This window comes from Ovis aries, chromosome 13 (genome assembly GCF_016772045.2).
Source record: "Ovis aries strain OAR_USU_Benz2616 breed Rambouillet chromosome 13, ARS-UI_Ramb_v3.0, whole genome shotgun sequence".
In the NCBI taxonomy this organism is placed as follows: Eukaryota; Metazoa; Chordata; class Mammalia; order Artiodactyla; family Bovidae; genus Ovis; species Ovis aries.
The window spans coordinates 30,868,716-30,882,236 of NC_056066.1; the positions used below are offsets into that span (position 1 = coordinate 30,868,716).

The following is a 13,521-nucleotide window of genomic DNA, read 5'->3' on the forward strand; positions in this document are numbered from 1 at the left end:
CCCCAACTATATGAAACAGCCAGACATTCTAACCTTCCCTTCTTAGAGATGAAGGTACAGATGAAGGAGCTGAGGCTCCAGGAGGTTAAGCTCTGAAAATCACTTAGTTCAGACAAAGCAAAGGTAAAATTCACATCCAAGTCCTTCCTTTCCAAATCCTGTGTTCTTTAAAATCCCTGGTTTATTTAAGCATGGAATGTCAATTTAGAACTGAAGAGAGGACTTCCTTGGTGGTCCAGCAGTTAGGACTTCACCTTCCAAAGCAGAAGGTGGGGGTTCTATTCCTGGGTCGGAAGCTAAGACACCGCATGCTTTGAGGCCAAAAACCCAAAACATAATAAAACAGAAGCAGTACTATAACAAATTCAATAAAGACTTATAAAAATAATAGAAATGAAGGTGAGTAGGAAACTAAAATATCACAATTAAATGTCTTATTTAGCATTTTCATTCTATGAACTAAGAAATATAATAAGTTAAATAAGATAAATCAGGCTTCCCTGATGGTCCAGTGGTTAAGAATCCACCTTGCAGAGCAAGGGACACAGGTTCCATCCCTGGTCCAGGAAGATCCCACACGTGTGGGGCAACTAAGCCTGAGAACCATAACTACAGAGCCTGGTTCCAGAGCCTGAGAGCTGCAGCTACTGAACCCACGTGCCACAGCTACTGAAGCCTGTGCACCTGGAGGCCATGCTCTGCAACATGAGAAGCCACTACAGTGAGAAGCCCACACACCTCAACAAAGAGTAGTCCCTGCTCACTGCAACTAAAGAAAGCCCACATGCAGCAACAAAGACCCATCACAGCCAAAAAATAAAATAAATCTCAAAAAAATAATAATAAGATAAATCTACTGAGCTGGAGAGTGGTAAGAAACCCATACATACGGCAAAAAATATTAGAAAACACTGACCATTGAGAAAGTAAATATTTAAAAGATCAATAAACTTACTAAAAACCTTTTACAGAGGGAAAATATCTGAATATCTCAAAGCAGAAAAGACAGAAAGAATCAGAGAGGCTTGTGACTTGCCCAAAGCTTTCCAAGCTAGCAGCAAGGTTGGGACCAAAATCAAGGCTCTGACTATACCTTCAGCTGTCCTTTCACCAAATCATAGAAAATACTTTCCATTTTCTATGAGGAGGAGGAGTTACAGCCCAATCCACTATGAAATCTCAGTTGTAACTCTAGCAATTAGTGTCCTAAGACATGACTTTCAGAATCTCTGATAAACTGCCATGTTTCATTAGAACCATCTGAATAGACTGCTAAAAACCTACCCTAGACCTATGTGACTCAGATTCCCTGGTGGCTCAGAGGGTAAAGAATCTGCCAGCAATGTATGAGACCTGGGTTCGATCCCTGGGTTGGGAAGATTCCCTGGAGAAGGGCATGGCTACCCACTCCAGTAATCCCGCCAGGAGAATTCCATGGACAGAGGAGCCTGGTGGGCTACAGTCCATGGGATTGCAAAGAGTCGTACATGACTGAGCAACTAACACACACTCTGGTACCTGAACTTTTAATAAGAAAACCCTACCTCGAGTTTCCAATGAATGCTCGAGTTTGAGAACACTGCTGGACTGAAGTCTTAACACAGAAGCAGAACACTCTCTATTCATATCTTCTAAAGAAACCCTTGTTTGCCCTTCTGTTAATCATTTCTTGGCTTCTCACTCTTAGATGTCTCTTCTGTGCTCAATTCCAGGGTGATGGATGAAAAACAGCACTAAACACCTGCCCGCAAAGTGAATCAACTATGCATATACAAATATCTACCTTTTCTTAGGTTCTTTTCCTGTATGGATCATCATAGAGTATTGAGTAGAATTCCCTGTGCTATTGTCTATTTTATATATAGTATGTATATATGTCAATCTCAATCTCCCATTTATTCCATACTTTTAACAAATGTAGGTAGCAATCTAATAAGATAACATCATGACCCACTAAGGAATCATGACTGTTTCAGTGTTTGAAAAACACTAGACTGGACATTATACAGCTTTCATCTAATGTTAAAGTAGAAAGTGTGTCAGGTACATTTCTCTCTATTTTCTTCAATCCTCTTGAAGTCCTCTCGGTAGGATCATATTAATGTATATGCAGCAGATGTTAACAGAAAATAAAATTACAGTTAAAAAACTAAAGTTAACTAATCAATTATATTCTCTCAGAATTAAAATATTTTGTACTTTAAATTAGCAAACATTTAACATCCAGTTTCATAAATCAGTTGCTAAGATATCCTTAAGGGTTTCTATCCACAAACATTTTCTTGTTAGTTCTTTGTCTCTCTTACCCCAGGCACATCTGGATGGAGGCAGAAACAGTGATGAGAGAAGAAGTCGAAGTAATGACCAGAAGTCAATCTCTTTCCACGCAAACACATACTTAGGGGCTGACATCATAGCCCCATGGTATGAACTACAGATGGGAAAGTAACTGGATTCGAGTCAGGAAATTTAACTTTTATCAGATGAAGACAGGAAAGACTTGAACAGAGAAACTCACACCTGTAGTGCTGAGGGACTAAAAGCCAACAACCCAACACCGTCAAGATTGTGATTGCTCTAAAAATAACTTTTGCTAAAGCAATAAATTAGATGAAGACCACCCACTGAGCTTCCATTGACACTTCTCCCTGGTACTGTTGTACCCTGCAGACAACATCAAAAATAATATGATAGTTGAAAAGAAAGCACCCTACCACCTTGCTGCTTCCAGGTGGGCGGCTCACTCAGACTCCGGCTGCCTGGACCCCCTGGTCAGTCTCCTGAGTCCAGCCCTTCCCTGAGCAGTCCTGCGGGGGCCTCTCAACAATTCATGAGGGGCAACCACACGCACCCTCATCTATGGGAAACTGAGACGGGCTCCAAATGGTAAGATGAGGGGCCATATGGCTTCCTGGATACAATCATCAGGTTGCTCTTACGAATATTTGCCTGTGGGAGTCAGACCGGTGAAATCATCCCTCAAAGGCAGGCACACAGCGACCAGCCAGGCTCAGTCAGGCTCAGCCAAGGGACAGAAAGCCAGCACTTCCTTGTCTGTGATTTCAGCCCTGTCTGGACACAACAGCCAAGGTAGTGATTACCCTACAGGACGCCGACCAGAGTCTGCAGAGTTATCCGCCCCAGAACGCCCTTCTTTCTCCTCACCTGTGTTTCCCTTTGTTTATCAGTTTCCTGTTCTGTCCAGCAGACTTCTTTCTTTTTTCACAACCTTCTTATTTGATCTGTCTCTTATCTTTCTCAATTAAAATGTATCATCCTCCCTGCCAGATTACCCCTGTTGGACTAGATACTGCTTTACAAATCAGTGTGATTTTTAGCAGAGCTGTGTTAGTCACTCTAGTGACATTGTGAGCTGTTACAAAGATTTCCATAATATTTTAGGAGGTCCCACCTGCATCGTTTATTATCTAAGTTACAGCTAGTTTATTCATGCAGCAAATTAAACTTGTGTTCACAGTTGATTAAAGGCAGAAGACATCCCAAAGATCATCAAATCCAATTCCTTAATTTTACAGATGAGAAGACTATGGCCCAGAGAGTTCAAGTGACTTGCTCCAAATCCGAATCTAATATTCAGCTGTGGTTTGGGCCAAATATATGAGGCAGATAAAACCACAGGAGTATGGAAAATTGTGTGCATACTAGGATTTCTTGAAAAGCCAGTTTTGGTCAGGGGATGTTAAAAATCTGAACGAAGTCCAGTAAATATGTCAATCAAATAATGTAACCTACTGGAATTGCCAGGGATTCAGTTTCTCAGGTGCTGGAGCTATATAATAAATTGCCTTGAGAGTGGGACCCACAGGAGAGAAAGATGTATAGCTTTCTCACAGTTGGGATCCTGGAGAAATCTAAAGCCATGCTTCTAAAACAGAACTTGAACTACTAGAAGGCAGCCTGAAACGAAGAATTATGGTCAGACGCTCTGAGAAGAAACAAGTAAGACACTGAGAGGGACTCCAAGTAGATTAATTTACCTTTTTTTTTTTTTTTTTTTTTAAGGGACTGGGGGCTTTAAAAGATGAGAGCCTGGGGTTTCTGGATGCAAGAGTGTCAGCGGGAGCGCATATGGCACACTGAAATGCTCTCAGTACTTTCTTAAGCAACGAAGAATTGCATGCTTCTGGGACAATTCAAAGGTGTGAAATGCTTGGGAAACTTAGTCACATACCCCCATATGTCATAACTGCACAGTATTTTGTTCCATGAGCTATCTTTCTAAATACTATGCAAAAGGAAAACCCAGACTCCCTAAAAATGTATATATCCCAGTGGCAACATGAACCTAAGAAAGCACATTTATTGTTGCTGTTTGGTCGCTGAGGCTTGTCCAACTCTATGACCCCATGGACTATAGCCCGCCAGGCTCCTCTGTCCATGGGATTCTCGAGGCAAGCACAAAAGTGGGCTGCCATTTGCTCCTCCAGGGGATCTTCCTGACCCAGGGATCAAACCCACATCTCCTGCATTGGCAGACAGACTCTTTACTGCTGAGCCACCAGGGAAGCCCTAAAACCACAGCTTCCGGGGCCAGCTAGGAACATCTCTGGTTTACCTCTGACCTCAAAGACCCTGCTGGCAAATGGTACTTGTTTCCTACATTGCATTGACAAAGAGCAAAGTAATGATGAGAGTTAAGTAATAGAAAAATATTAAAAAGGAATAAATGTTGAAAAGTTTCAATTTCATTAGGTCAAATTTAGAAATGTATATTCTAACAAGAAAACTTTCATTTTCTGCCATAGAATTCCATGCAGTGTAGTGGTTTCTTACTCTGTTTTTGTCCTTTTTCTAATTTCTTAAATTTTTGGTCTCTTCCGTAACATTTAATTTTGATAGAAATTTAAATTCAACAGAAAAGTTGTCAGGAATAGTTCCCAAATTCCTTTCACTTAGATTTACTACATACGTATATTTTGCTCCCATTGCTTCATTATTTCTAAAAACATAAACATTTTCTTACACAACCATAGTACAATTACCACAATTAGAAGATTTAACATTGACAAAATACTCTTATCATTACTCTATATTTAATATGAAAGGCACTTAAGTCACTATGCTTTATTACAAAAGCATCTTTCTTTATATAGCACAAATTTTGGCATAAAATATTCTCATGGTACTATTTTGTAAGAAAGTAAGTGAAACCAAGCATACAATGCTATTTTCTTACCTGCTGATGCATCAGTGGTTTCATAGTTTATTAGAAAGCCTTCATAAGCAAGATCAGAGTCAGCCACAAATGTAAGCATTAATGAGTTGTCATTACTGGTAAGAGAGGGCGGAATGGATTTTCCACAATATCTATTTGGACCCAAGAAAGAAAACAGATTTTAAAACTTTCAGGATGCTCAAAATGACATACCCCAAATTCAGTTCAGTTCAGTCGCTCAGTCATGTCCAACTCTTTGCGACCCCATGAATCGCAGCATGCCAAGCCTCCCTGTCCATCACCATCTCCCGTAGTTCACTCAGATTCACGTTCATTGAGTCAGTGATGCCATCCAGCCATCTCATCCTCTGTCGTCCCCTTCTCCTTCTGCCCCCAATCCCTCCCAGCATTAAAGTCTTTTCCAATGAGTCAACTCTTCGCATGAGGTGGCCAAAGTCCTGGAGTTTCAGCTTGAGCATCATTCCTTCCAAAAGAAATCCCAGGGCTGATCTTCAGAATGGACTGGTTGGATCTCCTTACAGTCCAAGGGACTCTCAAGAGTCTTCTCCAACAACACAGTTCAAACGCATCAATTCTTCAGTGCTCAGCCTTCTTCACAGTCCAACTCTCACATCCATACATGACCACAGGAAAAACCATAGCCTTGACTAGACGGACCTTAGTTGGCAAAGTAACGTCTCTGCTTTTGAATATGCTATCTAGGTTGGTCATAACTTTTCTTCCAAGGAGTAAATGTCTTTTAATTTCATGGCTGCAGTCACCATCTGCAGTGATTTTGGAGCCCCCAAAAATAAAGTCTGACACTGTTTCCACTGTTTCCCCATCTATTTGCCATGAAGTGATGGGACTGGATACCATGATCTTCATTTTCTGAATGTTGAGCTTTAAGCCAACTTTTTCACTCTCCACTTTCACTTTCATTAAGAGGCTTTTTAGTTCCTCTTCACTTTCTGCCATAAGGGTGGTGTCATCGGCATATCTGAGGTTATTGATATTTCTCCTGGCAATCTTGATTCCAGCTTGTGTTTCTTCCAGCCCAGTGTTTCTCATGATGTACTCTGCATAGAAGTTAAATAAGCAGGGTGACAATATACAGCCTTGACGTACTCCTGTTCCTATTTGGAACCAGTCTGTTGTTCCATGTCCAGTTCTAACTGTTGCTTCCTGACCTGCATACAGGTTTCTCAAGAGGCAGGTCAGGTGGTCTGGTATTCCCATCTCTCTCAGAATTTTCCACAGTTTATCGTGATCCACACAGTCAAAGGCTTTGGCATAGTCAATAAAGCAGAAATAGATGTTTTTCTGGAACTCTCTTGCTTTTTCCATAATCCAGCGGATGTTGGCAATTTGATCTCTGGTTCCTCTGCCTTTTCTAAAACCAGCTTGAACATCAGGAAGTTCACGGTTCACGTATTGCTGAAGCCTAGCTTGGAGAATTTTGAGCATTACTTTACTAGCGTGTGAGATGAGTGCAGTTGTGCAGTAGTTTGAGCATTCTTTGGCATCACGTTTCTTTGGGATTGGAATGAAAACTGAGCTTTTCCAGTCCTGTGGCCACTGCTGAGTTTTCCAAATTTGCTGGCATATTGAGTGCAGCACTTTCACAGCATCGTCTTTCAGGATTTGAAAGAGCTCAACTGGAATTCCATCACCTCCACTAGCTTTGTTCATAGTGATGCTTTCTAAGGCCCACTTGACTTCACATTCCAGGATGTTTGGCTCTAGATGAGTGATAACACCATTGTGATTATCTGGGTCGTGAAGATCTTTTTTGTACGGTTCTTCTGTGTATTCTTGCCGTCTCTTAATATCTTCTGCTTCTGTTAGGTCCATACCATTGCTGTCCTTTATCGAGCCCATCTTTGCATGAAATGTTCCCTTGCTATCTCTAATTTTCTTAAAGAGATCTCTAGTCTTTCCCATTCTGTTCTTTTCCTTTATTTCTTTGCATTGATCGCTGAAGAAGTCTTTCTTATCTCTTCTTGCTATTCTTAGGAACTCTGCATTCAGAGTTCCAAATTAGGACATGTTAAAAAACACAATAATAATATCCCATATTAACCTTAAAAAACAAATTTATTTCAAGCACAAAGCATACACAAAGTTGCTAAAGATCATCCAAACTCACAGTCACTTCCTTTAGATGGTTTTATGTATGTGCCTAAGTGTGTGACATGTCATACAACATAATTTTAATGAAATTTGAAATTCTGAGCTACAGTAGGTCACCATATAGCACATTAATGAACTTATTAATAAAAAATATAATAAACATACTTACACAACAAAGGAATATCATGTATTATAAACTCATAGCACAGACTCTAGAGTCAGCTCTATCCCTTAGAGGCCTTATGATTTTGGACAGATGTCTCAGTTTTCCCATCTATAAAATGGGGATGGTGATATGGCCTACTTCAAGGAGTGGTCCTGAGAATTGTATGAGTTAATACACAGTATATAAGGAACTTAGGACAGTGTCTAGAATAGTTAGCCTTATGCAGGTGAACTCTACTCTCTTTACAACACTGGTCCATGCAGAGGTAAGAGTTTGATTGCTAATCCATGTTAAATTTTTGCTGAAGAAAGCAATTTTTACTCAGAAAAGCTATTCTGTAAGACATCATGTTGTGAGCTCTTATGTTGAAACACTTGTGAGAGAAGTGACTAGAAAATCAAAATCTCAATTCAAAAAACACTTGGTAAAAGCAAAGGAATGACGGGGGTGGAAATAGGAACCAAAATAAGACAGAGTACTAAATATGGGAAATGGAAGAGTTAATTTCTGAGGCAGAAAAAGGGGAAAAAATAGTGTATAATACCATTTCAGTGTAAAAATGATTTAATATCTTAATCAAAGCAAAGGTAGATAAATTAATATTCTATAAAATGTCTCTCTTTTGAACAACAACAATAATATTTATATCATTCGGCAAAAAATAGGTAATTTTCAGTGATTAGGAGTCAAGTACCAACCATAAAAAGGAAGGAATTTTAAAAGTTTAAAGATTAAGAAAAGGAAGAGCAAAAAAATGAAGAGGGACAATAAAGTTAGGGGCAAAATAAGTTTAAGGAAACAATGGATAAGGAAAAAAATGTTTAAATGTTTACAAAATGGATGAGGAAAAAGAAAATGAAATACAAAAAAAGGGGGAAAAGGGAATCAAGAGATATCTATGTTCAACAAAGGTGTAATAACAGGGGCTAGATTTACATAATCTTTTTTTCTGAAACAACTGAAAACCTGGACAAAATAGATAAAAAACAACGGTTCTCAAGACACTAGATATCAAGCAGTGAAAGACAATAACTCTTCAGAGACAGGAGACAAGTGAATAACAATGATCAAACTGTTTCTGAGTAACTTAACTGCATTCAAAAACAAAACCCAAGAATACTTATAGTAATACAATAGTGTCTGGTACACAAACACAAAACTGAAAATGTCTGTCATCCTATCAAACATTGTTGTTCAGTCGCTAAGTCGTGTCTGACTGTTTGTGACCCCATGGACTGCAGCACACCGGGCTGCACATATTCATGTGCATTGAGTCAGTGATGCCATTCAACCATCTCATCCTCTGTTGCCCCCTTCTCCTCCTGCCCTCAATCTTTCCCAGCACCAAAATCTTTTCCAACGAATTGGTAATATCAAGTATTACCAACTATGAAAAGAAGGAGGAAAGTATAGCCCATAATGAGAAGAAAAATTCATCAATCATATTATACCAAGAAGGACTGAATCAGCAAAGACATCAAAATATTTATAACTGTATCCCACCAATTTAAGATGCTAGAAGGAAAAAATTAATATGTAAAGTAGGGATGTGGAATAAAAGATGGCCTCACATGAATTTCCAGAAGTGAAAATTACAATGTCTATGATGGAAAAATGTACTTGGTAGAATTGATAGCAGAATAGACACTATAGGAGGAAAGATTGGTGCACTTGAATACAGAGCGATAGGTACTTTCCAAAATGAAATGCACGAAGACAAACTCAAATAAACAGAGTATCAGTGAGTTGTGGGACAATATCAAATGGCCTAAGATAGGTGCAATTAGATTTCCAAGGGCAAAAGAGACTAAAAAAGCATTTCAAGAACTAACAGTTTCAGATTTCATTAAACTATTAACCCTCAGACTAAAGGAACTCAACAAAATATGCTGACTGAGAAAAGTCAGATGAAAAACGAGTACATACAGAATGATTCCGCTTTTATACAATTTCAGATATGCAAACTAACTTACAGTGATAGAAAGCAGTGCAATGATTTCCTGGGGTCAGGGAAGAGGGGCAGAAATGAAGACTTATAGAAGGTTTGAAGGCAGGAAGAAGATGTGAGGGTGATGGATATGAGCATTGTTTTGATTTTGGTGATGCCTTCATGGGTATATCCTCATGTCAAAAGGTAATTACTAATGCCCAAGGCTACATAGTAGTGAATAATGATATAGAAAATGTCACTGAGAAGTGTGTTGATCTCACTTATTTTTTATAACACAACATGGTAGATTTTAACATATCAGGAACACAAGAAAGCAGGAAACTTTCATGTTAAAAAGCAAAAAATAAAATATTCTCACCTCCCAAGAGATGTCTGAGAACCAGTGTCATAAACTTCTAGATAGTCCTTTGTGCAATTGTAATGAAACTCCAGATGAAATTCTCTGAATCTCAGATGAATCAGGTGACCAGGCTGGACTATGATGTGCCAGGTACAACTGATGCCATGGGGGTAGATATTTGGATGGCCAGGACTTTGAATGCTTCCAGTTGACTCTGTAAGAACTTTTCCACATGCTGTTGAAATAAAAATAATAATAATTATCCAAATTATTTTTAATTCTGATTAAAATTAGAATCAACAAGCTACCTGGAATTCCAAATAAAATAATCGATCATAACCTCTTAAAAGGTCAAAAAGGAAATGTTTCCTTTTGTGCCACCTAGGATAACCTAAATTTTTCTCTTATTAATAGGCATCAGTAAACCACTGAGATGTGCTGATTAGGAAATATGTATTTCCTTTGCCTTTAAGTGTACTTTAAAATTTTTACAGCATAGGTGACTACACACCTACAGTATAGATTAATTTTCTGTAATAATATATTTCCATTGTTCACTTATTCTGATACAAGCCCCAAGGGCAAAGTAGAAGAATCACTTACCCAAAGCTTCACTGCTAAATTCAGCCACAAAACCATGGTTTTCAGCAGAAGAACTTTTTACGAATATGACATGAAGAGAATTGTACACGGATGTTATAAATGAAGGGATGTCTGTGCCACAGTGCTTTTCATTTTCAAGAGAACCCAAAATGGAACTGCTACCAATCTAAGTAAAAAAGATATGTTCAAGTTTATTCTCCTAGTTATTTATTTTGGAAAACTACTTCAAGAATAATTTTTTAATAAAGTCTGTTAATATAGTAAAAATCAATTTGAGAATATTTTAGTTGCCCTAAAAGGAGATCCAACCAGTCCATTCTGCAGGAGATCAATCCTGGGATTTCTTTGGAAGGAATGATGCTCAAGCTGAAGCTCCAGTACTTTGGACATCTCATGTGAAGAGTTGACTCATTGGAAAAGACTCTGATTCTGGGAGGGATTGGGGGCAGGAGGAGAAGGGGACAACCCAGGATGAGATGTCTGGATGGCATCATGGACTCGATGGACGTAAGTCTGAATGAACTCCAGGAGATGGTGATGGACGGGGAGGCCTGGCGTGCTGCGATTCATGGGGTCGCAAAGAGTCGGACACGACTGAACTGAACTGAACTGAACTGAAAAGAAACTCCATCCCCATCAGCAGCCACTCCCCATTCCCCTCAAGCCCCAGCCCCACAAAGCCATTATTCTGTTTTCTATTTCTATGGATTTCCTCTTCTGGACATTTCAAATAAATGGCATCATACAATATGCAGTCTTTTGTAACTAGTTCCTTTCACTTCGCATAGTGTTTTCAAAGTTCATCCATGTTGTAGTGTCTATCATTACTGCATTTCTTTTAATACCATATAATATTCCATTGCATGGATATATCACATTTTATTAATCCACATATCAATTGATGGACATTTAGGTTGTTTCTACTTTCTGCTTACTATGAATAATGACTGTAGTCATTTAGGGACAACTTTTGTGTGAATGTATATTTCATTTTCCTTCAATGTATACCTAGAAGTGGAATTGCTGGATCAAATGATAACTCTATGTTTAACTTTTTGCTGCTGCTGCTGCTAAGTCGCTTCAGTCGTGTCCAACTCTGTGCGACCCCATAGATGGCAGCCCACTAGGCTCCCCCATCCCTGGGATTCTCCGGGCAAGAATACTGGAGTAGGTTGCCATTTCCTTCTCCAATGTATGAAAGTGAAAAGTGAAAGTGAAGTTGTTCAGTAGTGCCCAACTCTTAGCAACCCCATTGACTGCAGTCTACCAGGCTCCTCCATCCATGGGATTTTCCAGGCAAGAGTACTGGAGTGGGTTGCCATCGCCATCTCCTTAACTTTTTGAGCAATTGTTTCCCACGACAGCCATACCATTTAAATGTTCACCATTGGTGGGAAATGTGTAAAAGGGTTCCAATTTCAACACTTGTTATTATCTGACTTCTTGATTATAGTCATCCTAGTGGTTATGAAGCAGCATCTCATTGAGGTTTGATTTGTATTTCCCTGATGATTAGTGATTTGAGTATCTTTTGTATATATTCTTTATATAAATACATAAATTCATATTCTTTGCCCATTTAAAAATTAGATTATTTATTTTTAATTTCAATGAAGTTCAAATTTTTCAGTTTTTCTTTTGTTGTATTTTTTGTGTCAGATGTAAGAAGGCTTTGCCTAACCCCAAATCATAAACACTGACTCCTGTTTTCTTCAAGAATTTCATGATTTTAGCTCCCAAATTTAGGTCGGTGATCCGTTTTGAGTTAATTTTTTTGTATGGTGTAAGGAAACGGTCCAGTTTCCTAATTTCATTTGTGCATATTCAACACTACTCGAAAAAACCATTTCTTCCCATTGAAAGTCTTGGTGCTCTTTTCAAAAATCAATTGATCATAAAGATATAGCAATTTATTTCTGGATTTTCTGTTCTGTTCCATTGTTCCATATTTTTATTCTTACTTGAATAATACATGTAATATCCTTACTTGATTATTATAGCACTGTTCAAAGTTTTAAAGTCATAATTATGACTCCTCCAATGTTGCTCTTTTTCAAGAATGCTTCTGCTTATTCTGGTTCCCTTGCATTTCTATAAGAATTTTACAATTAACTTATGAGTTTCTGTGAAAATTCCCACTGGGATTTCAGTAGAGACTGAATTTAGTCTTTAGATAAATTTAAGTAGTATTGTCATTTTAACATTAGTTCTTATAATCCATTAATTTGAGCTGTCTTTCTATTTATAGAGGTCTTTAATTTCCTTCCTTTGTCGTTTTCAAGAGTATAGATTTTAGATGTCTCTTTAAAGCTATATTCCTCAATGTTTATTCTTCTTTATGCTATTGGCTGGGAGGGACTGGGGGCAGGAGGAGAAGGGGACGACCGAGGATGAGATGGCTGGATGGCATCACTGACTCTATGAACACGAGTCTGAGTGAACTCCAGGAGCTGGTGATGGACAGGGAGGCCTGGCGTGCTGCGATTCATGGGGTTGCAAAGAGTCGGACACGACTGAGCCCCTGAACTGAACTGAATGCTATTGGAAATGAAACTGTTTCCTTGATTTAATTTTCAAACTGTTCATTGCTAGTGTATAAAAAAGATAGGGCTATCATATTTTGATCTTGTATCCCACAACCTGCTGAATTTATTAGTTTTTATATTTTATGTGTATGTGTGTGCATTCCTTAAGATTTTCTATAGGCAGCACTATCTGTGAATTGAAATCATCATGTTTCTTCCTTCCCATTCTAGATGCATTTTATCTCCTTTCCTTGCCTATTGTCCTAACTAGAATTTCCAGTATAATGTTGAAAACACATGGTAAGAACAAACATCTTTGCCTTTTTACTGACGACACAGAGGCAAAGTATTTAGTGTTTTATTATTAAAATTGATGTTAGCTTTATACACTGCTGGATTCATTTAGCTAGAATTTTGTTAAGAATTTTACATCTATATATTCATAGATGTCCTTTACAGATTAAGGAAGTTACGTTCTGTTCTTGGTTTGTTGAGTGTTGTTTCATGAAATGATACTGAACTTTGCTTTTTATTTGCATCTATTGAGGTAATTAAGTGGGGATTTTCCCCCTTTATCTTATACTGATTATTTTTGGATATATAGCAGCCTTGCATTTCTGGGCTATA

At 38.4% G+C, this 13,521-nt stretch overlaps 1 protein-coding gene across 1 annotated transcript in view; it reads right to left on the reverse strand.

The window, feature by feature from the left end:
• Positions 1–13,521, reverse strand: part of CUBN (cubilin) — a 272,612-nt gene that overhangs the window by 205,821 nt on the left and 53,270 nt on the right. Inside the window, exons 20-22 of the mRNA XM_015099599.3 lie at positions 10,370–10,535; positions 9,785–10,001; positions 5,198–5,328 (exon numbers count right to left, since the gene is read on the reverse strand). Coding sequence (XP_014955085.3) covers positions 5,198–5,328; positions 9,785–10,001; positions 10,370–10,535 — 514 coding nt within the window. The remainder of the gene's footprint in view (positions 1–5,197; positions 5,329–9,784; positions 10,002–10,369; positions 10,536–13,521) is intronic.